Source organism: Pagrus pagrus, assembly GCF_965226575.1.
Source record: "Pagrus pagrus genome assembly, chromosome: 19".
In the NCBI taxonomy this organism is placed as follows: Eukaryota; Metazoa; Chordata; class Actinopteri; order Spariformes; family Sparidae; genus Pagrus; species Pagrus pagrus.
The window spans coordinates 12,444,494-12,471,205 of NC_140203.1; the positions used below are offsets into that span (position 1 = coordinate 12,444,494).

The following is a 26,712-nucleotide window of genomic DNA, read 5'->3' on the forward strand; positions in this document are numbered from 1 at the left end:
GGGAGGGTGTGGCATGGTGTGTTACGCTGGTTGGAAAAAACACGAGACTCAGTGATGTATTTCAAGTAGCACAACTGCTTTGTATTTTATTGCAACAAAAATTGCACCAAGGCTAGAGAGAGAGAAACAAATAGGAAAAAAGAAAACATATTTACAAAGGAAAGCAAAGTTTGTCTACAAAATTGGTGAGGAGGCTTAGACACAAAAAGTAGAGTAGTGGTATGGTTGGTAATGGGGAGGAATAATTAAAATAAAAAATAAACAAAGAGCCAACATTGACAGTACCATGTTGAAGTCAAGGCAGCTTGCGGTTGACTTGTGTCCTCAGGCATCGCAGTCAGACGGGGCATGTGGGGTGAGACGACTACAGCACAAATACTGAAAATGTCCAAGATTTGCAGACGAGCATAAAGGAACGTATGATGTTAGAGTGGAATTTCATGGGGTTTTTTTTTAGTCCATAATGGTCAGCTTCTCACTTATACATTATTTTGTAAGACAGCAAGTGACAAATCCATAAACATTTCAGTCCAGTGTTTCCCCCAGGATATATTCTTTTTTTTCTGCTGGGGTGGAAAGATCTCTGAAACAGCATTTAGACCATGTGACATAAACCCTCCATCAAGACCAGTTCTTTCAGGCAAATGGTCGGAGAAACACTGTTTCAGTCTGTGATCCCTCTTTACAGATAAAACAGCATGCTGCTGCTGCAAGGCCGAGCTGCTACTGATGGCTTTTGTGACTGGCATGTATAGAATCAAACTTGTATTTAAAAAAAATAAAAAATAAAAGGTCCAGTCTAAGGACAACATTAATGACAGTCAGATCCGCTGAGTTGCAGATCGTGCACCCTGGTCCCTCTCCAGTTTAGACTGGAGACTAAGGTTTTTTGGTATGGCAATCAAACATTGTAAATCCAATAAACAAATCAACACAGCCATTTCTGCGACAGCTCTGCTAATAGTGTTTAAGGCACTATTTGTTACCCAAGTGTGCAGTGAAGCAAGAAGGTGAAGGCCAGAGGCTCATTCTGCCTCGTTTGCTTGCTCCCATTATTATCTTATGGCACATGGTTGCAAATACTGCGAAAACAAAGCATTCATACGGAACAAACACTGACACATTTTCATCACTCAGTCAGCACACAACCAATCACTGATGACACGTTGCAAAGTATCGGAAAAATGGGGTGTGTTGGACAGAGGCGTCGGGTCACAAACACGGTGATTCCAGACGCTCCCTAATGCTTACAGGTGAACACTGAACATGAAAATCAGTCATTTAAATGTTAGAAGGCAATCCTAGAACAAGATGAGGTTAGCCATTTTGTTTTTGCTCATTGTCATCGGCACTAACAGTGATGGAAACAAATATCACAGGCCTTTCTTTTTTTTTCACTGGTGTCATCGATAAAGGGTAAAACACAACTAGAATATGTAAGACATGATCATTTCAAAAATGATTGGTGAAAAGTCATGTTGATAAAGAATCGGCCCCGAGCCTCTCGTTAAGGCCACAAGACTGTTCATTCATGGTTAAGGCTTTCAAATATTGCAAACTCTGCCTGAAGACATCTACAGAGAGGTTCCTTTGATTCCATCCTCAATAACCACAGGCTTAAGTGTTTCAGAGAGTCTGTAGTGTGAACTCTGCTGCTGCTCTTTACCCTCAGATCCAACATGAGCTCAGGATGAACCACAGTTCATGCTCAGAATAAAGGTTAGTGTAAGATACAGTTCATTAAAGTTTTATATCTTTGTAGTTTCAGATTTTATGGCGCTACCTCTGAACAATGTCACTGATCTCTTTGACAGAGGACAGCAGCTTGCTGAAGTCCTGCTGTGCGTTGGCGCCCCCTGTGGCAGTGGGGCAGATTTGCAGCTCGCGCAGGCTGCTCTCGAGCTTGTTGATGGCCTCGCGGAAGGCAAACTTGTTCCTCATCTGCTGTATGGAGTCGACGTAGCTCATGCAGTACTTGGACAGGTTCTTGCCGGCCTCCAGCACGGCGCTGTGGCTACCCGTCTGCTCAGAGTTGCGGCAAATGGCGGCGCGGAGCAGCTCCGCGCCTTCCAGCACCATCTCGCGTGTCACGGCTGAGTTGGGGGTGCGCTCGGATGCTTGGCGGGGTGCCGTCTTGCGGAGGGAGCGTCGCGTGTTCACTAAGGGGATGAAAGCGGTGGGCGAGCTCTGGTCGCCGGGGGAGGAGAGGGAGGAGGAGAAGCCTCCTAGGCTCTGGCTGGAGAGGGAGGTGGTTACCGAAGTGGAGGAGGTGGAGGTCTTTAACGGTTGAGGTTTGGAGGTGGAGCCCAGGGGCAGCTTCTTGGAGCCCTCACTGATGGGTGAGCGGGCTTGGTCATTTGCAGTGGTTGAGTGGTGGGGCTCTGAGACGGAGGGGAGGCCCTTAGCTTTGATGTCTGAGTTGGAGGATGAGGGGGAGGGGAGTTCTTGAGTAGGGCTGCGGGAAATCTTTTTGGTATTGGTGGGTGGTGGAGGGGGGGCTGGCTTGGGTTTCTGTAACTTTCCTCGTTCCCTGACAGATGAAGAGTCCACAGTGTGCTTGTGTCTGCGGGCCCGGCACTCATCTCCAGCTGCCCCTAAAGCAGGGAACACGTTGGGCTTGAGGAGCTCAGCGTGGAGGGCGCTGGTCTTGGAGTTCTCAAGCCCCGGTATCCCTGGTCTCCTGACCACTTTAGGTGTTAATGCCTGGGGACTGGAACCAGGACTGGGATCAGTGTCTTTGCCTAAGAAGGCAGAGGAAACATCTGATGAGGCGTTCAGACGTGGTGGGGGAGTTAGGGTGCCCATTCGTGGGGCGTTCTCCCCTTTTTGCTCACTGGTTCTCTTGCGAGGCAGAGCTGGCTTTCCCCCAAAGGTGCCTGAGTCAAAGTGGCGCTGGCCGAGGTCTCTTGGCAGTGTGACAGACTTCCATTCAGTGCCATCTGAGGTGGTGGGCATGCTAGAGGACCAGAGGAAACGCTTTGAGTTAGACATGGACTCCTCCTCACTGGGCGGTGTTGTAGCTGCTTTTCCTCCAGGACCAGGCACTGCAGGACCTCCCTTCTTCCTGGGAAACAGAGGTCCCGGGTAGGTAGGTGCTCCATTGGTGATCCCCCCTGCCCCATTATTGTTAATACTCAGGAACTTTGCATTATCAAGGCCATGTGTGACATCATTAATGGCCAAAGATGCACCATTGTTGAAGCTGTCACTGTCCCGAGGATCTGGAGTCACGCCCCTCCTGTCAGGGTGGACATCCATCTCCCTGAAAGAGGAGCTGCGTTTGGGTGGAGCTGGTGCATTCTTTTTCTTTTTCTTGATGAGACTGAGAAAGCCACTGCCACGTGTCTTGTCCTTGTCTTTGGGTAGCAAGCGGTCGTCCTCGTTCAGGTTACTGTCCAGGAGGGGGCGCTCTTTCCTGGGGAGCATGGGTGACGACACAGCTGCCTCTAGGTCCACTGGGTCTGAGGAAGAGCCAAAAAGAAACAGGAAAATATCAGCGCTGAAGAAGAATAAATACTTTCTGTAATTGTCAAACTACAATTACAAAATACTTTGACAGACTAGAAAAAACAATAGAAAGCATCGTTCAAAAAGGTAAGCAGGTGTTGAAAGCAGACCGAGTTGGCAGGTGTTTCCAGAGCTAAATGAGTAAACTCAACCTGCCTGAGCTCTTGGCTCTGTGGTTACAGCCACATATCTGAGACAGCACTTGATCTGACTGGGTGTTAAAAGCTCAGACTGCCTTAAGTCAAAGGGAAACTAAAAGGAAATAAGTGATAAGACAGCATCAAGATGAAAGCACCATCTGGATGAACTGAAAAAGTTTCATTTTAACATCTTGACTGGCTTTTAGTTCAAAGAATAAGTAATTACAGTCCATTTTATCATTTTTTTTCAAATAACAGTGGTGATGGACTACTTTACAACAAGTTGTAGCTACAAGTGCAGGATGTGCAGTGGGTGTGAGCGCGTCTCACCTGGACTGTCTCCATCCCGGTTGTCTGTGTTTTTGCGGAGAATTCTGGTTTTGGTCGGCAGCTCTGGAGCCTGCTGGATGGAGCCTAATGTCGCCTTCTTCCCTTTCTTGCCCAGCTCCTTTTCCACTTCTAAAAACACAAATACAAATCATACATTTAACAAGCAATCAAACACAACTTAACAAATCTTTTCTGCCACAAGTGAATGATGCATGGATGTAAAAGAAGGCAGCACTGACCGTCAGAGATGCTGGACTCCTGGAACATGGTCTCGAAGGCTTGGTGTGTTTCAGCAAAAGATGGACGTTCTGAAGGGGTCCACCTCCAACCTGACGAAGACAAAGAAATAGGAATTAAAAAAGTATTCCAATGGCACAGATGTAATCATATTCTGTTAAGATGACTTTTGCTACTCACAGGCTGTCATGAGCTCATAGACCTTCTCGGGGCAGCCCTCTGGGCGGTCCATGCGGTAGTCTTTCTCCAGCAGCTCGTACACCTGCGACAGGTCAATGCCGGGGTAGGGGGACATGCCGTAGGTGGCGATCTCCCACAGCAGAACGCCAAATGCTGGCGAAGTAGGCACAAAGACGTTAATTGTGCGACTCTGATGACAATCAACAGAAACAGAAAATAGCTTCTAAAGCAGGAACATCAGGAATACAAACTTACCCCAGACATCAGACTTTATAGAGAACTTGTTGTAGGCCAGGCTCTCCGGGGCGGTCCATTTGATGGGGAACTTGGCCCCAGCATGAGCTGTGTAGGTGTCTCCAGTCATTAGCCTGCTGAGGCCGAAGTCTGCAACCTTTACAAGGTGATTCTCCCCAACCAGACAGTTGCGTGCAGCTAGGTCCCTGCAGGAGACAATACAGAGAACTGATGAGCAGGAGAATGTGGGGAAATCCTGACTTTCTATGATCAGAAAAAGACAAACTACTCCAAAAATCATGTATGAGCTGACATGAACACAGCCATTAATAAGAAAAGAGAACAGGAAAAAAGAAAGCAAGGAAAAAATATCAGTAGTGTCTTTACAACATCCACTGTAGTGTAGGATTTCTACAGATGTTTTGTGTGGCGCAGAGTCACAAGCCGCATCTTGTCAGGTTTAAAAATTAAAACACACTTTGGCAAATATGAAAGACATAAATCATCTCATCTCTTCTAAAGGACCTTGTAAAAAGGTGCCAGAACAAACTTGCTATGTTACAACATCGACTTGTCTGTGATACAAGTCCAACAGATGGGAGAGTGAGAGGAGAGCAGCTCAGGAATGAGAAGGAAAGAGAAAATGTAATTTAAGGTCAAAGGCGTTTTTTCTTCTCTCGTATTCTTGCAGCTCTGACTGAGATGACACTACTGAAGACAGGTAACCAAGTTGCCTGACAAACCTTTAACTATGTAAACCGAAATCAATTCACTCAACGATATCTTTGAAAAAGTGTAAGATCTTTACACCCACCTGTGAATAAAGTTTTTTTTCTCCAGGTACTCCATGGCAGAGGAGATCTGTGTGGCCATGTGGAGCAGCACGACGGCATTGACCTCCTCTCTGTTGCACTCCCTCAGGTAGTCTAGTAGGTTACCATGGGTCATGAACTCTGTGATAATGTAGAACGGTGGCTCCCGTGTGCACACACCTGTCAAGGAAACAAGTTAGCAAAACATCAGTATTCAATGAACGATTTGGGCTTGTGTGCAAAAAATCTGCATGCAAAGTTCTTGAACATATTGCTGCGCTTGACGATGAACTATTTAACTCGCAAACACGAGCACATCTGCAAAAGAATTGTTAAAAGTTCATCTGAGAGTAAAGAAATCCCCTCAATAGTTCTGGTTCTTAACATACCTAATAGTTGTACCAAGTTGGGGTGTTTGATTTCTTTCATGACAGCAGCCTCCTTCAGAAACTCCTCCACCTCCATTGTATCCTCCTGCAGAGAGTGATTGGCAGAAAGTGAGTAAAATTATAGGCTGGTTGCAGTTACATCCCTATAACACCAGATGGCAGCTTTATTCAGCCAAATGAAAGATTTATAGCCGTCAGACAGTAGGTGTCAAAATGTTTCCACTGGACTAGATGGATACTGACATACGTCCTTAATATGAGCATAGAAGCAGTAGGCATGCAGAAATAAATTCAATCTTTTCTTACACAAGCCATTTTCTTCTTACCTTTAGTGTCTTGACAGCCACAGTGAGGTTGTACTTCTTCCAAACCCCTTCGTACACCTCCCCGTACTGGCCCCCTCCCAGCTTATGCTTCATGGTGATGTCAGTGCGCTCCATCTCCCACTTGTCGTAGTTGGGAGAAACTCCGTAGATGGTGGGCTTGTTGCGCTTCGGCGCCGGGTAGTGCAGCGTGGTGATGAGGCCGTCTGCCACCGTGGAATGGTGGTGCACCAGCTCCGCCAGTGTGTTGAAACGGCTTTCTGACGAGACGTACAGCTGGAAGAAAAATAGTTTCTACATTTGAGTAGATGCACATGAGAGGTCAGGTCAGATCAGGATATTGACATAATTTATAACACAGGGTTCTGACACCTTCTTTAACATCCAATTAAAGGACTTTGTAAGAACTCGCCAGGCCCAGTTTCCTTTAATGATCCCACATGGCATAGTTTCAGACACATATCAAAGTTAATTAATGTAACAGCACTGAGAATTTTTATAATAACAACTAGCAGGCAGCAGAAGCTTACAGACAACAAAAGAGAGAGGCCGAATGTATTAACGTTTACTGCAATTTTCTGCCATAACTGAGAGGTGTTCACACAGACAGCGGAAGCTAAGCTTAGTTTTTATCGCCGTGTTGGTGTTGCTCCAAGAACATCAAGATAAATGAGTCCAGGATCGTCATTCTGACTCACGAAAGAGTGACCAAGTTTGAAGCAGACCGTCATGGCTGAATGGGTGAGTACAGGACGTTTCCCCATTTGGAACATATTGTTATACTGTTCATTTTTTATTTTTACACAAAGTTTGCTTAGTATTTTCCTGTTTTTTTCTCAGTGTTCTGTTGCAGTTTGGTTCGGTTCAGTCATCAAAAATACTTTGTTAAATTTAGGCATCAAACACACTTGATTAGGTTTAAGCAAATGAAAAAATTGGTTAGGTTTAGGCAACAGAAATACTTGGTTAGGTTCGGGCAAAGGGTGGTCAGGGTTAAAATAGACCATTTTGCAACATCACAAAGCTATGACATTACAAAAACTACTATTACTTAAAATGTCACAAGAACAACACCAAGGAAGTGAAAAAACTTTCAAGGTATTGACTCAAGTCCAAAACCTTTAAGCATATCAAGTACCTGTGGGAACCCTGTTAACTGTGCTAACATTAATTCCTTTGCTACACCAAATATCATACATAATTCTGATTTCTGGATTAATACAAGAAAAAATATTTTCAATGATACGACAAGTTTACAGCATTGTCATGATGAATCTTAAATTTTGCACTTAAGCAGCTCAAAGGACTGTCAACACAGCTGTTAGTGTTACCAAATGTTTTCATTACATGATGACTGCTTGTGTTAAAATGTATTAAACTGAAGTGCTTACACATCCTTCCTGGAAACAATAACTGATATCAGACAAGAAATAACTGGCAAAGGGCCATTAATACAGCATGAAATTATCAAGTAAGTCTTGACAAAACAACACTAAAACATTTCCCTCATAAAGAACGGTCTTAACCCATTCTAAACTCACAAGGCATTAGTCAGAAAAGCTGGTGGTGGAGGGAAGGATATTGGTCAGGCCTCAGTGGACACAGTCTTTTCCATTGTCCAAGTCTTACATAACCTCAAAAATGATTTGCTCTACAATGTGCACTGTGCGTTGCTTTAGTTGTGAACAGGCTCTTTGAGCGAGCTGAAGGCATGTGGAGCAAAAAGAAAAAAAAGAACAACCTTGACTGCAGTCAAAATGACCTTTGAAATCTAAAGAGGATTTAATGGTCAGTTGGCCGCTCTGCTGGTTTAAACCATGACCATTTGCTAAAACAAGAAAAAAAATGTTTACTGACATAAGAACTTAGTTATTCAAAGCAGTGTTAATCACAGAGTCAGTGTGAAACAAAGCTGAAGCTCAGGGGAGTGCTGAGGTAATCTCAAATTATGGGAGAAGTCTATCATACCAGACTCTTGAGTTGTAGCTTAGTGGGAGGATGGAAAACAATCTGAGATGGGGAACCGTGTGTGTGTGTGTGTGTGTGTGTGTTCGTCCATTTGTTTCGTGTGTGTGTGTGCATACTTGGCTGCATCTGTCTGTGCTAATGCATGTCTTAGCATGGGCGTCAGTGTCTGGCCGGCCTCAAGTCTGCTGGCCATTACGAGCAGCACAGCGGTGGTTAGAGGCATTCTTGTCATAGCTAGTGCTCCTCGAGCTAGTTCACCTCGCTGCATAGCAGACAGGAGGGTGACACAGTCAAAGTGGCAGCCACGTCTTAATTGACACAGCATTTCGGGGGGAATCCCTCACAAGAAATTGAGCTGTTCACACAGTGAAATATGGCCTGTACTTAGCTGTCATGACCTCCAGGACGGGGTATCCTGCACCTTATTTAAAAGCTCTTACTATAATTGTGTGCTCCAGATACCCTGGCTTCTTTGCTCAACCTATTGCCGCGTTTTCACCGCAGGGACGAGGAGCCTTTGGAGGACACTTTGCATATCCACCAAAGAGACCAGGCTCTAAATTAAATTCTGCAAACATCATTTTACCCCCTTAAAAGTCCTGCTTGGAGGGTAGTACTTTCCAAAAGTCCTGGAACTTTAAAGGTGGGGCTTCAGGGCTAAACATTTCCAATTAGCCATCGTTGTTTTTGTGTAACAATAGTCGCGCGCAAAAATGATGTATAAAAGCAGTCGTTGCTCTTCATATGTCAGTGGACTAATTTGCCTAATTTTCGCAAGTCTTTAGCCCACAGCTGAAACACAGACAACAGGCTCAAGGACTTTTAGTTCTTTAAAAAGTAGTTCCTTGGACTAAAAGTGCTGGGTGCTTTGGGTGGAAAGCGGCAAGAGTCTTAAGTTCTGCACATTTATGTTTTTAATGAGTACACTATGCAAAACCCTTATTATTTTTTTAAGCATTTTAGAAACCCTGAAATAATAAAAGTATCACTAAGTATCTGTAAGGTCTTTAAATGATGGAAACGTGTACCCTGAACACCTTTGAGAGAGGACAATGCAATGATCTGTTCTCCCAGATATCTTTGTGAGTGTGTGATACAAATATGTCTTCCCACTTCTCAAAGGGCTGCAGTGGATGAAAAACAATCCCCTTGATTACTGCACCTGGCCATTATCTTTACTTTTAATCACTCATTACATTCCAGTGATACTGAACAATGTGTTAGATCCTGCCATGTGCTGTAACTAACGTCCTGCCTTTATGAAACAAATCCCAGCCACAGCAGACCATTCGTTTCTATTATGGTGGCAAACTAGGACCTGCCCAACCCAACATGAAAATCTAATGTCTATGATCCACGTATTCAACTTGGCATAGGCCTTTCAATGTGGAGGTCCTGTGTGGACAGAAGGAGGTAAGGATCAATGCTGCTAACCCTATGATCAGTAGAGTTCGACCTCCTCAGCTACAGCCTTAAATAATAAACCACGAAAACACATCTAACAATCAGTCTTCACTGTCAGGTTCATTTAGAAGCCAGCATATGTGAAAGTAAGGGGAAGCTTAAGGCATTTGTGAGCATGTGTTGGTGTTACTTTGACAAAAAGTCACCTGAATTTTTTTTTGTTAACAACATACAGTAATTAAAACTTTGTCATTCAGTAGACAGAAGATATTCTTGGTGTGTGTATGCAGTATATCTTTGTGTTTCCCGATGCCCACCTTGCCGTCAGACGCAGTGTTAATCCTGTAATGGTAGACTCTCCCCTCGTACCGCAGAGAAATGGACCTCTGGCCGGGGCTGCTCTCACTCTCTCGGACCAGAAAGCTCCCATTGATGCCTGAGCTGAGCAGGTACTCTGCCGCGTTGCGTGACACGGGTCCATGGTACCAGCTGTGCTTCTCCAGGCTATTGACTGGGGTGATGTAGTTTGACGGCACCCAACCCTGGCCATTCTTGGTCTGTGCCTCGCACCACTCGCCGTTGTGGTTGTAACCCAGCACACGCAGCTTCTCTCCTAGACAACACGAGAGATTAAATTTAAAATGTTATTCAGTGTCTCTTTAGCTGAAAACCTGTACTTTAATATTATTACTGCTCATTCCTGTTGGGACTGTTGTGAATCTTCCAAATTCTTTGAATTAAGAACAGGCAACCACGGTATGGACCAGGGAGTTTGACTGAACTCGGCCTGTTTTAAGTCAGACATGCAGGAATTTACTGTATCTAATGTCATGTTTCCTCAGATCAGAAAGCAGCTTTTCTTTCCCCCAGTCATTTGTGACCCAGACTGAAAATAAATATTTCTTTCCTTTAGTTTAGACTTCAAATGACACACTGAAATCATAAAAGTGGCCTAACTTCAAATTTGAATAATTATATTATTTGGCAACATAGACTGAAACTAAGATGAACCTTTTTTGTGCAATGGTTCATATCATAACGAACTGGAAAGTTATGCTGTACAGGACATTTTGGTGTTTATTCCGGTGCATATGTTCCCCCCTTCCTTCCTCTGTTTGTCCGTGTGATCCATCTGTGGTATTGTTTTACAGTCGCTTCAGAGGAAGAAAACAACCCACGTGCGAGACCATCGTCAGGAAGTGAGAGTCAGACGGGGATGAAGACAGAGAAGGAAGGAGACGGGAAAGCAAATAAGCAGATTCCCCAAAATATTCATAACCTTACAGAGTATAAAACTTTCTCTGGATGTGCACAGGGTTCCTAAACATTTTCCATTTTAATATTTACTACTGTACTTTTCCAGACTTTTTGCTAGAATTTTCATCCCATATCTCACATCCGAGTAAAAATAGCTAGATGTTTATTACGTATATAAATAGTTTTGAAATCCAACCGTTATTGTGGCTGTTTAGTTCAGCTGTTCACACTCCTAAGCAGAAAGTTGGATGACGTTCCATTGTCAAACACCTCTGCCCAAACAGGACGTCACATAATGGGTGCTACCCGTACTCGTGTTATTTTCCTTTAACATATTAAGGAAACACAAACATTTTTCCATATGCTCTTTTCTTTTTTCCATACTTGTCCAGAACTGGGAAAATTAAGTTCCGTATTTTTTCCATACAGCCTAGGAAACCACTTAGCATCACCTCCAACATCCACCGATGGTGACATTTGTCAAAATGCAAAAAAAAAATTGGGATTGATGTCAAATTGATTCAATTAATCCCATTATTTTTCTCTTTTTCTTACCTTTGGTAATGCTGAGTGTGTTGTCACCACTGGCCACAAAGTCGTAGAGTGCAACAAACAGGTTGGGGTCATTCTCGCTGGGTCCAGCCAACAGGTTCTCTTTGGAGTTCCAGCGGGCCGCTTCTGTCAAACCCTGACTCTCGAAGTCTGGTCTCTGGAGAGCTTCTGAAACAAGAAAACAGAGAATCAGCTTATCAGAACGCATGAATTTAAATAAGATGTGCAGGAAAACCTCAAACAATGCTTCTCTGAGGGGAGATCTGTAGGCGTGTGTTTGGTATGCAGTGAAGCCGTTTTCCCATACAGCTCGACACATGTAGGATGATTCAACGACAATGTCAACTCTTGCCTCTCCGCGTGTCACTTAAAATTCTTCTAAATGCCCTTCAACTGGGTCTTGCTTTAACGGCTGTGAGCCTGACGTAGGACGAGAGCAATAAACCTGATCATGTGACCTGCTGTGTACCTGCTGTCTTCATAACTTTTCATTTCCTGGATTATCCCTGCTTAGTTTTCATTTTCTTGAATACCTAGACGACTACCACACATCAGACCGTGAGAATGTGTCTCAGCACGAATCTTCTCTTTAACTCTAAAATGGATGTGCTTGCACTCACAGGTAGCACCTTCAAACTGCTTTTAACTTACAGTTATGTTAATTACAGACACTGTTTGAATTATAGCAATTGTAGAGCAGTAAAATGGATCGCTGAATTACAAAATGTGGAAAATGGAAAGAATGTGGTAAATAGAAGAAAACTGTGTTCGTGAGAGAAAAGTGAGGTGAAGTGAGGAGAGAACTTTTAACTGCAGTTTGGCCTAAACATGAGCTTGATTGTGTGGCTCACTCAGCTGTTGTCACACATGTTCAAGAGGCATCTTAATTTTCATCCCCCCCAGCTCACGAACACCTACATCTTGCCAGCTGAGACAACAGGCTAGAGCCGTACTAGGTTTTTTGCCTTTCAATGAGAAATTTACAAAGAGTAGAAACATATGAGGAGGAATTATAAGAACATAGAAATAGCACATAGTGCAGAGTACCATTGGGAAACCAACCAAATCCCTATAAACTGATGAAACTTTATCTTCCAATTCTCCACAATCACAGTATGACTGGAAAAATAGTGGCTAGCTCTCAATATGTGAGGAACTAAGTGGCCAAGCACAGCAACACAACCTTTCACAGAAATATAGATTGGTCCTTAGAAGTAATCTAAAGACTGAGTGGAGCTCTGGAGGACATAGTAATTATGATATATACACTTTGAGGGAAAGTATCCCTTCTCCTCAAGGCTGAATTATATAAAAAGGAGGCAATGTGTTTGATTATCACTTATTATTGGCAATTAAAAACATTGACTGGCTGTGATCATTCAGGTCAGGTTGTTCCGTTACCAGTATCAGACGTCTCATAGACATATCGACTTGTGAAACTTCAAGCACATCCATAACATAACATCCTTACAGGGTTAGTAGTTTATACAGCTGTTAAAATAGAGATTTTAATGCACTGGTATCAGATTGGTACTCAGTAATGCCAGGTACACAAAGTTGGCTAATGCAAAAAATGGTATTGGTGCATCTCTGCCTGCGTTTTTGTTGTGCTGTCCGACCTAGATTTTAGGTGTGCACGATTAAAATTTCCAGAAAGTCTCTGATAACAGTGGAGACCACAGAGACGATTTTACTCACCACCTGAGAATGTGTTCAAATGCACATCTACAGTATGCCATACATTTTTTCATTCATAAAAATCGGTTGGTTAACAAAGATTTAAAAGCTGCTGTAAGGCATGTCGTTGTTTTAGCTAAATTCCAAGCCGTTTTTTCAGTTAGCAATCCCCTCCCTCCTCTCTACGTCACCACATGAACGTGCAGTGGTAATTGCCAGGCATGGCAGCAGGAGGAGCCTGCTCTCTGCATGTTCCCCATGTACATTCATTATAGCAGCTTTTGCAAAGGTCTTTTGTTCAGGATAGCTCAGTAACATAAAGATACAGACTGTTGGCAACATGTCTGAAATGTCGGTCACAGTTGGATAAAAACATAAAACCATCTGTTGATAACAGTTTTAAATCAACACATTATATTATCATGTCATAAGTACCGCAGGCAGGAAAATTGTGGCCAACATTTCCCAATCACACACAGACAAGAACGAACAGTACTCCATTGTATCATCTCTGACATTTCAAAACCATATATCTTTAAGTTTTAATATTCTTATGTTTCTCATATGTTTTAGGCTCGTTAAACCGTCAAACAACTAGTCTCCTGATTATGTCTAAGACACATGTCATTGTCATCATGGCTGTTGAAAGTGTAATATTTTAGAGATACAAGCTTTTCATCGTATGCCGGAAAGCACTGGCGTGAAACCAAGTCCCCCAGCTGCATAATGTAGCAGATTACGACATGCTCACCACATTTATTGCATAATAGGATGTTATTTGAGAAAAATTCCACTGATCTGCAGTGTGTCTATGCAAAAAATAAGGAGTGAGATCATCTGATGCATCTTTTGCAGACATTATGCTTTTAGAAGGAGCGCTAAAGACTGTCTGATCCGAAGGAGAACAGAGTGCAAAAACAGCCAAAATCATTCAGAACGTGTGAACTGAAACACAACTGTGATTTATTCACAATATAAGGATTATTACCTTGACTTGGGGTAAAGGACAATGTGCACTAAGTGATCAAGGCACAGCTGGATTTGGCTGATTGAGCAAGTAGCAAAGAGGATACTTTGATGGAACTAACGTCTCTGATGATTTAGACTGAAATACAGAGCTGCAAGCAAGTATGGATATACTCATTACAAGGCAAGGCAAGTTTATTATAGCACCTCTCAACAACAAGGTCATTCAAAGTGCTTAATACAAGACGGAAAGGCAGTGAGAAAAGACACAGGAACAACCACAAGGCAGAAAAAAATACACATTTATAGGATTCAGAAAAAGGCAAGATAAAGTAAAAGGTAAAAAAAATAACTGGGGAAAATAAAGACCTCTCGCAGACGATCTGAGTGGTTGGGATGGTTCTTAACGGAGCAGCAGATCAGAAATTAATTTTGGCCCACGACCATTCAGTGCTTCATAGGCCAACAGAAGAATAGAAAGATGTCAGTAAGACATCTGTTTGCACTGGATAGAAATATTAAAACAAAATGGCAACTCCACCTCCTTTCTTATTCACTCCAGCCTCGCTCATAAAACCAACGTTTTTTTGAAGGGATTGACTCATTCCTGCACTGTTGTCTCAGTCTAGCCAAGTTTCAAAACAATAACATGACATCTGAATTATGCATGATACTTAAATCATTCATTTAAATTTGCTTGTCAAAGACCTGAGGTTAAAAGCATTATTTGCCAATTAATTTTCCAATTAAAAGGGTTTTGTGAAAGAAGAACTGAGGACAGGCCATAGGTGACAAGAATTTGATATCAATCTTGATACGCTTAGTTCATCATTTTACCATTCATGATAACAGGAATAGGAATATGAGGTCCGGAAAAAGAGCCTGCCGTTCAACCCCAAGTGTTTGTGTGATCATGTCCACAACAGATGATGGAGCATTGGAGTCAGGGTTGGAGAAAATATCACTTGCGAGTTCCTCAAAGGAAAAAGTAAACAACAAATAGGAAGCATACAAGACTCGAACTAGTACAGCCCTTAGGATGTAAACAGAACATATGCGGCCCACAGCAAGTCACATTGCATTGTTGTCAAGTTTGCAGGCATCAGTGGGTTTGAGAGGCCAGAGAAAGACTTTCACACAGTCTCTGGCGCCAAGTTAGGCTGGCCAGCCTGAGCGCACGGAGACAATCAAAGCCAAATGTGGTGCTTCTTTTAGGTCACAAACCTGCTATTTTGTTTGAGAACATCCCAGATTTAATTTCATCCGGAGAGCATACTGCCACAGTCATATTCTCATATTTAGGTGGGTTCCAAGCCTAAAAGGAGACAGACCTGTTGCGTTTTGGAGCGACAAACAGAAGTGCTTCCCTCAGCCAGCGAGGATACAGGTATCTATGTTATGCTTGTGCAAATATTAGATATTATAAATATCATGATGTGCAATATATTCACAATATCAAATAACAAACAGCTGTTACGGCATCTTCAGGCTTTTATTTTGAACAGAAAATACATGCAGAGCTGTCGTGGCAGCAGAGGCAACATGCGCAATACTGAGGAGGTTACTACATGTTAATTGGCCTGATGTAGCGGTATGCACACAGTGCTTTAACATACAGACACTGAGGACTTTGTTTCTTAGAAGAATGTTGATGAAAGTTCTCAGTCATCCAGGTCATGGTCATTGTAAGTGCTATATCGTAGTAACTGAAGAAGCCTCTTGGATGAGAAGTGAAACATCTTCAAGAAACTGAAACAAGTCCAGTTGCCTACCATATAGCACTTTTCTTAGAAGAATGTCAGCTCACTAATTTGGCAATATTTCGGATTTAAAGCGCGAATAAATGGTGACCCAAATGAATGAGCATGCCTGTCGTCGTTTCTGTAAGCAGTTGCTAATAGGGCAATGCCACAAATTTGCAGTCTCACCTCAGAGTCCATCACCCAGCGCAGTTAGCTCGGCAGCTTATACTAGTAAAGGGCCAAGCGATGAAAAACACTTGAAGAAAAGAAAGAGGCAAAGAGAGCTGCTTTGAGCAACAGATAGGAGTCGTGGAAGTGTGGTGACGTAGAGAGGAGGGAGGGGATTGCTAACTGCAGACCACACAGGAAGTTAGCTTAAAAGACAACAACACTTACAGGAACTTGAACTAAAATACTCATGTTCGATTTGGTCATATTCGGTCTTAAAGTCACAGCTAAGATTGCTTGGCATGATATGGTGACATCTATGTATTGACATACTTTACATACTGCCAGTGTGGTAGTATTTTTTTTTAATTATTAAAAGGTACACTACACTTTCAAGCATAAAACAATCCAGAGCAAAACCAATCAACACCTCTCTGACTAGTATTTGCATTGATATTGTGCTGGATTATTTTGTAGGAGTGCTGAGGATATTTAATGTCCAAACTTCAGGGTTCTTGAATAATTGGCAAAAAATAGCAGCAGTAATAGTATAAAGATTTCCATTTCAGTTTATCCATTGGGTTTCAAGTGAGTCAAGAGTTCAAGCAAGATAGAAAAGACCGCCACTAAGCAAGATCCAGACCTCAGCGCAAGCAGGACATACCATATGTCCAGAGTTTGGCCCGGTCATAAAGTGTGTGGGCAGCGCTTTTGAGCAGCCCATGCCACACATGTCCACTTTACGGCCCCAAATACCACAGCTCTTTGTGAGAGGGTGACGGCACACTGACACATGGACGATGACAACACATGCTCAAAGAGGGAAGAAAATGAAAGACAAGAAAAAGGAAACTCATGAGGTGACTGAGAAAGAAAACAGGAAAAAATGAAGGCCCATTATCATACTGCAGTTCTCCAGAGTCATGCAGTGGGAGAAACTGCAGCATGTTCTGGCTACATCACTGAGACGACACTCAAAATGATTAAATATGTGTGGAACCTTGAATTCATAGCGATGACTGCACTGCTATGAGCAATAGGAATTCATCCAGAGTCACACACTGACGCAAGACAGACATTTTTCAAAAACCAGACTGCTTATGAAAAACATGTCTGGTTCCACTTGGTCCTGGTGATCAAGTTGAAGCGAGCACTGCTAGTTTGGATTCCAGTTATCTTAAAGCTGATTTACACCTTGGACTAAAGGAAAATGCAACCGAGAGAAACCAGCAGTAGTCAGGGTCCAAAACCATGTAGTGTAGGCGCTGGTCCCAAACCACATACTTCTGAGGGCCAACATATTTATCTTGAATCCCCTGTCATCACCTGAGTGGGAGGTGGAGGAGAACAAAGGGGAACGGATTCAGATCATACATTTGATATGGCTCTACCCGCTGTGGGAGACGTTATGTTAATGAGAGGATGTTCAGACCAGAGCCCAATGGAGGAGAGTAACTACAAGGCGTCATAAAATATTCAAAATGCATTTTCCTCTGCTACATTTTAATAATGTCAAATAGCTTCCTATTGGAACGAAACATAAATAATGCTTCCATCTCTAATGGAAGTTTAATTCGAGGTGGAACATCTCAGCATGAGGTCCGATGTGCCTTGTACCATATGGTCTGGAAATGAGAGACTCTTTATCACTGTCATCCACTTCAGTGGGGAGCGTACCAGGACTATTAACTCTATTAAATCATTTGGTTACGCAATGTTTGGCACTCATTAGTTTTCCTTGAGTCTTCAATTTCCAATCAGATACTTTGTTGATCATGTAGAAGCTTGATGTGCCCTGGATTTCTTACATCCTTACATCATTTTCTTACACAGGCTAATCAATTACCCTCTTTAACTGTGACCTGAACGGTTTAAATAGAAGTGTTTGAAAGGGAATTAGCGCTAGTGTGCATAGTACAAAGAGAATGTGAAATACACAGATCTAAATTATCTTCTAATTTCATTATGGAAGCAATGAATAACATCCAAGTACTGAAACATAGCAGAGAATTTAAAGGGAGAGCGCAGACTGAGATTAGATCCCCTCTCCTCATAAACAAGAGTTAAGTGGGACACGACCAGGAGTCAGATTTCCTTGTATTCTCTTCGCCGTCTCTTTTTCCACTTCTTTCCTCCTCAGCTAGCCAGTGTGTCTGGCCTCCCTCACCCTCCCCTGTGCTTACTCTTTACTCTCCCCTCCCCATTCTTCTGTTTCCACAGCAGAGAAATCATTGCTGAGCCTTTACACGGTGATACATCATCTTTTATACTTCTCCCCGTGTCTCCAAACCCCCTGATTTCTTTCCTTTCTGACATCTCTGCTTTAATTGTTGTTTGTAATATCCAAAGTAAACTTTAAAGTCATGGCCCAAGATGAAAGACGACACTTCAGCCATCACAAAATCGTCTTACCTTCCAAGTAACAGCTGGAGGAGGACGAAAGGCCTTTCTTAGATTTACACCCCACCAATTTCAGGCATATCTCCAACATTTTCATTTGCTTTCCTTCCCTTCCCGCTGGAAAATGTTGTCGCTGGTTCAAATGAGACGTCCCACGAACGTTTCCCCTCTACATGTGTCCAACAGGAGAAAAATTCAAACACAAGGCAAAAATTTTAAAACTGCACCAAGCCGGTATGTGTCCTAAAAATACTGGTGTCTTCTCCTCTGTTCTTTTTTTTTAGTTGTGAAAATCCTCTTTCTCTTCAGTACTTTCCGAAACAGAAAAAGCAGAGTCTGGTGTCCGGCAAAGTCTATCAACTTTCTCTTGTGAGCGGCTCCATGTTTTTTTCCCCCTCTTTTGCTTTTGGTTTGCTCCGCTTCTGATAGATGCAAAAAAAACTATCCAAAAGCACAGGTTTGGTCCAAACGCTTTGTAGATCCGTAGATGTGTCAGTTGAGTGGGCAGTAGGGCAGTCTGAGCGGTGCCATTCCTCTCTCCTGTCCCCTGTGTGAGTGTGTATCTGAGGCAGAGGGACTACTCGTGCTCCAGCTGCCAACAAAGGGCCTCTTTCAGGCTCTGCCTGCTGCACTCAGTGACATCAGCTGAGCCCTCCCACCTCCAGCAGCAAACACACAATGAGAGGGAGAGACTGCCACCACACTCACATACACTCACCAAGAAGAATACAAACACCATCACCCAAAATGTATGCCAAAATATGAGACAAAAACTGCAGGTCTCATTTAAAATGTTGAAGTTTGGATCCAGCATAGACCGTAAATAGTTCTTCTTCCCTTCTGTTGAAGTCATGAGATGATTACAAGAAGCTCCTCCTCCAACGTTTTAACCCCCCTTCCCCCTTCTCCCTGTCTTTCTGCCTCTCTCTCTCTCTTCATCTGAACTATGCTTTTCCCCCTCTCCATTCTGAAATGTTTACAGGTTGAGGAATCACTTCTGGAAACAGGACTGCGTTGTTAAACACAAAGCTAAAAGTCTCAATCAAGAGGAGCTAACAGGGTGGGGAGCATAACCTTCACCGGGCGAATCAAAATAAGAACATTTATCTTTTGATCTTTAGAGAAACACGTGTGACTGTGTGATTTTAAGACAGCAGAAGTGGTCGTATGTGAAAGGAACGGACAATCCTTGGCAGAAGCAAAGATGTCTTGCAACACAACTCTCTTTTATCTCTTTTCTGTTTTTTCTCAGCTGTCTCAAAGTTAGTGATAAACAAACCATTCAAATGTTTAGACCTAGTCCTCAACTAATTCTTCTGGAAGTAAGTCTGTTGAAAAGGTTGAAGAAGTCCTTTTCTCTTTTTTCCCCAATCTCTCTGCAATCCAAAACAATACTGCATTTACGAAAATGCTTTTACGAGTACTGACTCATGTTTTTATTGTCAGAGACGTTATTGAAGTCATTAATTATTTCTGAGATATACTCTCTATTTTATTGCAGGATGTTATTTGGTCCACTCAAGTAATATGAGCTAATGCGACTGTCGATCGTCATTAAACTAAGGAACCACAAAGAGCACAGGAGCAACTCTAATTTACTGACAACCGGGAAAATATGTTTCCATTTAAAAGACAAACAACAGTTCCGAGATAAGGGCCCAGTGAAGTGGGTGATTACATACTGGTGGGAAGCCGGCTTGATGACACCATAGCACATATCACGAGTGCCAAACCAGTTAGCTGGCTGACCCGGTCACTGGAATTTCCAATCATGGTGCAAAAGCACCGACTAAAAATATGACCGATACAGAAAATTATACATGGTACAATGTCTTTAACAGCTCTTATTTTTGTGCTTCGAAAGAAAGGGAGAGCAGTGACATTTGAATATTTATTCATGTCTGTATTTGACTAACTTTAGGCCTAGTTTGCAACACAAACAAATTATGAAAGTGAAAATCTTCTAATATTTTGTCCACTTGATTGATACCAATTAGGGTGGACTAAATATAACACACACCTCTCAGCACAATGCAATACAACAGGATCACATTATTCAGCCTCCAAACTGGTCATTAAGTTTAATCAACACCTTTCTTAAATTGTTTCACAAAAATGGAACATTTCAACCTGAATAAATATGAGAATTAATAAAGAATTAGACTCATACTAGACTGCAGTAGTTTAGCTAGGTTTTGTCGATAAGTTGGGAACATATTGACAGTCTGACATTTTAAGTGGTTACATTTGAAATCAAGAAAGGGATACCAAACAAGTAGTGACACCAACTCCTCAAATCTATGTATATCTGAAGGTTAGACCTTCACTGAACTGGATTTTAAGTATCCTGAGTATTGCCAGATACATTGACTGATCCACTTGGCAAGTAATACAAGGAGAGGAGAAGAGAATAATAAACAGATGCTTCTGAAGAAAACCCTGATTCATGTGTAATATATAAGACTATGAGGAGAAATAGGAAAAAAGAAGAAATCCAAAGATAAGGTCATGTCTGTCTGAGCAATGACATAGTCCTTTTAGACATTGTGTGATGTAAGCCATTACTGCCTACATTTATGAGTAAGTTTGCTAATGTGTATTATTATGCTGGCTTCACAGGACACAGAACACAAGATTGATTTATGTAGGAACCGGGCTGGAGATTGGGAGAGAACCCCAAAATCTTTCTTGAAACCTCTTCATACAAACTTTAGGTGAGCTGCTTCAACTCTTATTAGTTACAGAGAAAGACTAACGAACAAAGATATGGCTGAAACATGAAGTTGTAACCTCTGTATTTGTATGGTTTTGTTTGCAGCCAATCACTGCAAGCTTTGTTCAATTTAATGCAAGGTGTGATTGGCCCACTTACACAACAGCTAAAACCCAAACAGTCTGTGATGGGTTCAAGTACGCTATTAGAATCAGTATAACTTTAATGGTGCCGATATTGTTAGTGGTATCATAATTTTTTTAAATCCACATCTACTAGCGAGTTATTGCGTACATGTCTTTTATGGTTAGGTACTGTCACATTTGAACTGTTGCAGTTCCCCTTGTATTTAATACCGTTAACCAATGGCACCTTTTCCCAGTGCTTTTCTCTCTCTGTAGTAACAAAAATGTATTTTCAGTTATCACCAAATATGACCAAAATTGCTTGAGCAATTTACTCTAAACACTCCTTGGCTTTTAGGTTTTTTTATGTTTCACCAGGTGTTTCCTCCGGTTAGACGTGCTAGCTTTGCTATTTTGTTGCCCTGACTGACTGTGTGCTCTAAGGTACCAAAATTAGGCACAGATTGATTTAATGTGAATCAGTTCTCGGTAAAACCACTGTAATTTGGTCGGTGCCCATAAAAGTACCAAGTTCAAGTACCCAACCCTATTGAATTGGCGTGGGCAGTGGCGCTCTCGTTAGTATCTATGGGCACACTTAACCACTGCTCAGTCTCAGTGGCTTGCCAGTAATGACCTCAATACCCTGAACATCCAGTCACATGGCATCAGGCCCTACATCATCTCTGCTGCGCTGGTATGGCAAACAGTTGTGTTCCTCTCATGCACCACCCCAAACACCAATTAAGAAGAAACGCAGGCTTCCTCAAACTCTGAGAAAGGCCCATTAACTTACCGCAGTCACAAAGTGTTGGGGAGATGAGAGGATGAGGGGAAGAGGAGAGGGGCTATAAAAAATGGAGGAGGAAAAAGAGGAAAAAAGGTTGCAGATGGAGAAACATGAAGCACATTGTTTGGAAGTGAGCTCATAGGAGAATCACTCGCAACTCGCGTTTTTATAATCCGGGCCGTGTATGTTAACAGTTAGCTGACGTATGTCCACCCACGGGATGGTTTTTGGCCCTTTTCCTCTCATGTACCCCCCCTCCTGCTTTTGTGATTCCGTTCTTTAAGCAGGGAACAGGTTGTATCCCAAACTTGGAGGCACAAACTGCATTACAATTCAAACTACACTGATATTTTTTTTTACCAGAATGCACTGAGCAAGAATGCATGGTTAACTGCTACTGACATCTGCTATTAACATTTTGAAATGTGGCAAGGTGGTGAAAATCGAAGTAGGCCATTTACTTGTATGATAAATTAATACTTGGCCATGTTGGTACTCAAATAACAGAAAAATTAAGTAGGTGGTAAGAGGATACCGTCTTTAAATGCTACTGTGACATTTGAAGACTTGCTTGATTTCTGTCCTACCACATTCCACACATGAGGGCACACACATACACAAACATAATCACACTGTCTAACAATGCTAGAAATGTAAGCCAGCCAACACTTGGCATAAATCCTGTCCATCTAAGTCATGGAACAAGAGTTATTACACTTTTAAACCCAGCAAGCTTTCTAATTACAGAGGAAGAAAAGGGTGGGAGACAGGGAGGGAGACAAAGCAGAGTCGGTTCTTAATAGTGATCCAGCGCCGCACGTGGTTCATCGTTCCGCCGCAGTGCCTAACCCTGCAGTCACAGCAATCTGTAAGGGCCAAGTGTACTTAAATATCAGACACTCAAGTACCAGGTATGTGGCGTATGGATGTGTGTGTGTGTGCGCGCATGTGGCTGTTTACTCAGGGCCCTCTGGAGAATGCAGCCAGAGTGTCTGAGGCGTGCAGACCAACAGATGAGGTTAAGGGGTTTAGAGTTCCACATAATTCTCCACTTAGTATTGTCCACAGGGAGAATGGACACTTTGGAACGACACAGAGGTCTCTCTGGTTCAAGGTTAAGGGCTGTAGCATTAGCCTGTGGTGGTAATACGTTACCAAAATGAACATACAGAAGCATGTCACAAAGTATTTTAATTTGCTTGCAAGTTTTCTTAAGCTCCCGCTGTGCAGAAACCCCTATATGCACTCAGAGAACAAAAGGCAAACAACGTTCTTTCGGTCGGTTCTCTCTGGGCTTTTTAAAAGCAGTTTTCCCATTGTATTTTTACATGGAAACACTGAAACTGACCCAGAGGTCATTAAACACATTTTATGATGAAATCCACTTTATGTGCATGCTCTTGTGTATCTGCTCTCACACGAACTCTCTCTCTCTCTCTCTAGCCAAACCCCTCTCATTTGAGGTGACCCATTAACAGTCCACTGTCAGCTCAGCTTTACAACAATCTTCATTACAGACGGGGCTGGGCAGAAACCCAGCCGACCTATTGGAACAGGACCGGAGGAACCATTTTATCATGATGACAGATGCAAAATAGGGCAACACAACCCAGGTGACTTCGCAGAAACCTTTGCTCATTACTCCACACGACAGACTGCTGTGGGCCCAGACGAAACTATGTAGCGCCAAAAATATGCAAACCTGCAGAGAATGGAAATGTATGCACGCTAGCCAAGAGTTAAAATTTCATACTTTGAGCAAAAAGAAAGCCAGGTCGAATGCACACAACTATTCATCACTTGTCAGGGGCAAAATGCTGTGCTAATCAACTGTGTTGAAGAGGTCTGCGAAAATTAAGAGGGCAAAAGAGAGGCCAGAGAGCTCTACTCTGAAATAGCAATGGAGAGGGTGCTAATCCAGTCATATTCAGAATCGAGCTCAACTACTCAATTTGACCCAGAGTGCTGGAATGAAAAGCACAACTTTTTATATTCCATTGTTTTACGAGTGTGCAGACTAGCAGAGCCAAAGTCTTTCAGGAGGGAAAGCAGAAAGAGTGGGAGGTTAGCCCTTCAACAGCAATCGAAAGAAAAAGCTAGAAAGCGTCTGCTATTACTTTGCGTCTTACTCATTAATTCAACAGCATAAAACACTTTGAGGAGACAGACACAGTAAACAGAGCCAGTAGATGTCGTGTCTGTTTTTACAGACTATCAACCTTTGAGATGTTATCTAGATGCCTGGGGAAAGACCCCATTTGTCTGTATGCCCATCGAGGCAAAAACAGAAACAGATATATAGGAGAGTGACTCTGGCTACGAGGCTCTCAGGCTGCAGCAGTGGCGCTGCTCGGGCTCTTCTTTGTGTCTAAGTGGATCCAGATGCAGCGAGCATAGCAGGCCCCCTCTTTTAGCGCTATGAAGAGGAGCTTAACACAACACAAAAGGGACAGCACAGCATACCAGTACTGTATGGACTGGACTAGTGAGGGAAAAAATTCAGACTAGACAATAATGTAACTGGTGATACAATCCCAAGTGGAGAGGATTACGCTGATTCCTGAACAATGGAAATCAACTTCAAAATAATATTTTACACAAAAAAGAATTCCAGATATCTTAAAGCCCTCATGTCAAATCATGCCCCAAAGGACTTTTATCCCATAATCTGCATGGGGACAGAGGCTCCCTGACCAAGAGGGCCCATAAATGGCTGAATTCTTTCCAAAAAGACAGAGCTGGCATCCTAGGTAGCAGGTTGTCTGCAGAGAAAACAACAGCTGCGTCTGGAGCTGGGGCTGCCTGCTCGGGCATGGAGCAGGGAACAGGGGGTGGGTGTTTTTTTTTCTGTATGTGAGTATATGTGTGTGCGGACCCGAGTGACGAAGGGCTCCCACGCTGCATTCCTAACCCAACTTGGAGGTTCTCTGTATGCATGCGAGTGTTGTTTGTATGTACTGTATGTACATATGTGTGCACAATGGAGGGAAGCCCAGCAAAGAGAAGAAAAGGAAATGCTTGGTCCTGGTGGCCTCTTACTGTTCCGACTGAAACTTAAGATTGGCGACTAGATGTTCAGATCACAAACGCTGCCCTGTGACAGGAAAAGAATACGAGGGTTCCTACATGAAAAGGGAGATTTATTCCGTCCTTGATCCAATGAAGGTGAAATCAATCAGGCCACAAGTTGATTCTTAACATAAACCACCTGTCACTACATAATTAACATTAAAACAAGCTGACGAAATTTTGAGCAATTTATCAGTATGTTTAATTTTGCAAATCACACAAACGTTTTCAATAAACAAAAAGATGTTTCAGTAAATAATTACTTTCTTGTCAGAAACTGGGCAATCACAAGACCAGATTTCATAACATATACTGTTGCAGATGCTGAGGCAAATCCAAATAACAAAAACCAGAGTGAGAGTCAATGACTCAACAGGATTGTTTGTCTTAAACCGACATGCTTACACTTCAATTGTTCTGGGCAAAACACTCTGTACCTTATGTATATGGAAAAAGCTTTGGTCGAAAGCTTTGGTTTGTGCCTTTGTGATTTTTCCTTCCTTTGTTAGCATTCAGGATTTTTTATCCTTCAAATTAACTCCATTACAAGTAGCTTGTCATTTTTCAGTTTTAGCAGTTTAGTGTTTGTTTGTTTTGTAGCAATGCAAGTTAGTGACTTTTCTGATGTAAAAATGCAATATACAATCAAACCAGGCAACAGCTGCGTCAGGTACGATGCACTGTTTGACATTTTATGGGCCAAGGACAGCTATCAAAGAGCTGTATGACCTTGTCTTAAACGACGCAAAGTAGTAGCAGATAGGTGTTAACCATTAAGAAATGCATAACACACAGCATACCACCTGAAAAAGTTCTCTCAACTTCTGATTTGTCGTTGATGCTCGCTGCTTGTGTTGTGTGTGCGTCCTTATTTGTCTGCTGATTTGCAGTAATTTACCCAACTGCTCATTTTCACTATTGTCCTCCATGTCTATGAAAGTGTTCAATGAAACGTAAAATCCACTTCATAAAAACTAAAAAAAAGAAGAGAGAGACAATGACAAGAAGAAGAAAAACAAAAAGAGGAAGGGAGAAAAAGAAAAGAAAGAAAGGAGGGGGGGGGGTTGCACCAGTTATTTGAGAGTGGAATGCACAAGAGGTCACATTCTTCACTCCACTGCTGTGGCTTTCCCTATGTTCAACTCTCTCTCTCTTTTTCTCTGTGCAAAATAGGCAATATTACTCAACACACCTCTGGTGCAACAGATCACACACAAGTATGTGTGATTCGCTAGAAAACAGAGTGGGCTGACTCAAGAAGCCAAGGATGAAAAGGCTGCAGGCAGGGAATCTACTAATGATAGAGTCACGCTGATCAGATAGGTTAAACGACAGACCTTTTTGATGGACAGTATTTTGACATGCCACAGTAGAAAAAGCACTAAATATAAATAAAACAATTAACAATGGCTGAATTCCAATTAGCTGCTTTAGTTCCAGGTTCTTGGTATTTTGCATCATGCTGACACTGTCAAAGCTTACTGGGACACTTCGATAAAAACGAAGCATTGTGTATGTTATTAGAATTACCCAATAACAGCAGGACAAGAGTTATTTCTTATCACTGCCAAGAACTGCTATTAATAAAAAGACACCTTGTATGCTGAGAATCTGTCCAATCCTACAAAATAACTTGTTAATAAACCTTATCACAATGACACTCTACAGAAACACTGATAATGTTTGACCTCTGAGCTCATAACACCCCTGAGATTATTTGAAATGTCAT

At 42.4% G+C, this 26,712-nt stretch overlaps 1 protein-coding gene across 4 annotated transcripts in view; it reads right to left on the reverse strand.

Annotated features, from left to right (window-relative positions):
- Positions 1–55: 55 nt before the first annotated feature.
- Positions 56–26,712, reverse strand: part of abl1 (c-abl oncogene 1, non-receptor tyrosine kinase) — a 33,904-nt gene continuing 7,247 nt past the window's right edge. Inside the window, exons 1-11 of one of the 4 annotated variants that reach the window (XM_084382769.1) lie at positions 18,299–18,855; positions 11,337–11,501; positions 9,842–10,137; positions 6,156–6,428; positions 5,830–5,914; positions 5,443–5,620; positions 4,650–4,834; positions 4,395–4,547; positions 4,217–4,306; positions 3,978–4,106; positions 56–3,461 (exon numbers count right to left, since the gene is read on the reverse strand). In XM_084382769.1, the coding sequence (XP_084238895.1) occupies positions 1,780–3,461; positions 3,978–4,106; positions 4,217–4,306; positions 4,395–4,547; positions 4,650–4,834; positions 5,443–5,620; positions 5,830–5,914; positions 6,156–6,428; positions 9,842–10,137; positions 11,337–11,501; positions 18,299–18,383 (3,321 nt within the window). In that variant the 5' untranslated portion in view covers positions 18,384–18,855 and the 3' untranslated portion in view covers positions 56–1,779. Of the gene's footprint in view, positions 3,462–3,977; positions 4,107–4,216; positions 4,307–4,394; positions 4,548–4,649; positions 4,835–5,442; positions 5,621–5,829; positions 5,915–6,155; positions 6,447–9,841; positions 10,138–11,336; positions 11,502–18,298; positions 18,856–26,712 lie in introns of those variants that run through there. The other 3 variants (XM_084382768.1, XM_084382767.1, XM_084382766.1) reach the window with 3 other exon arrangements.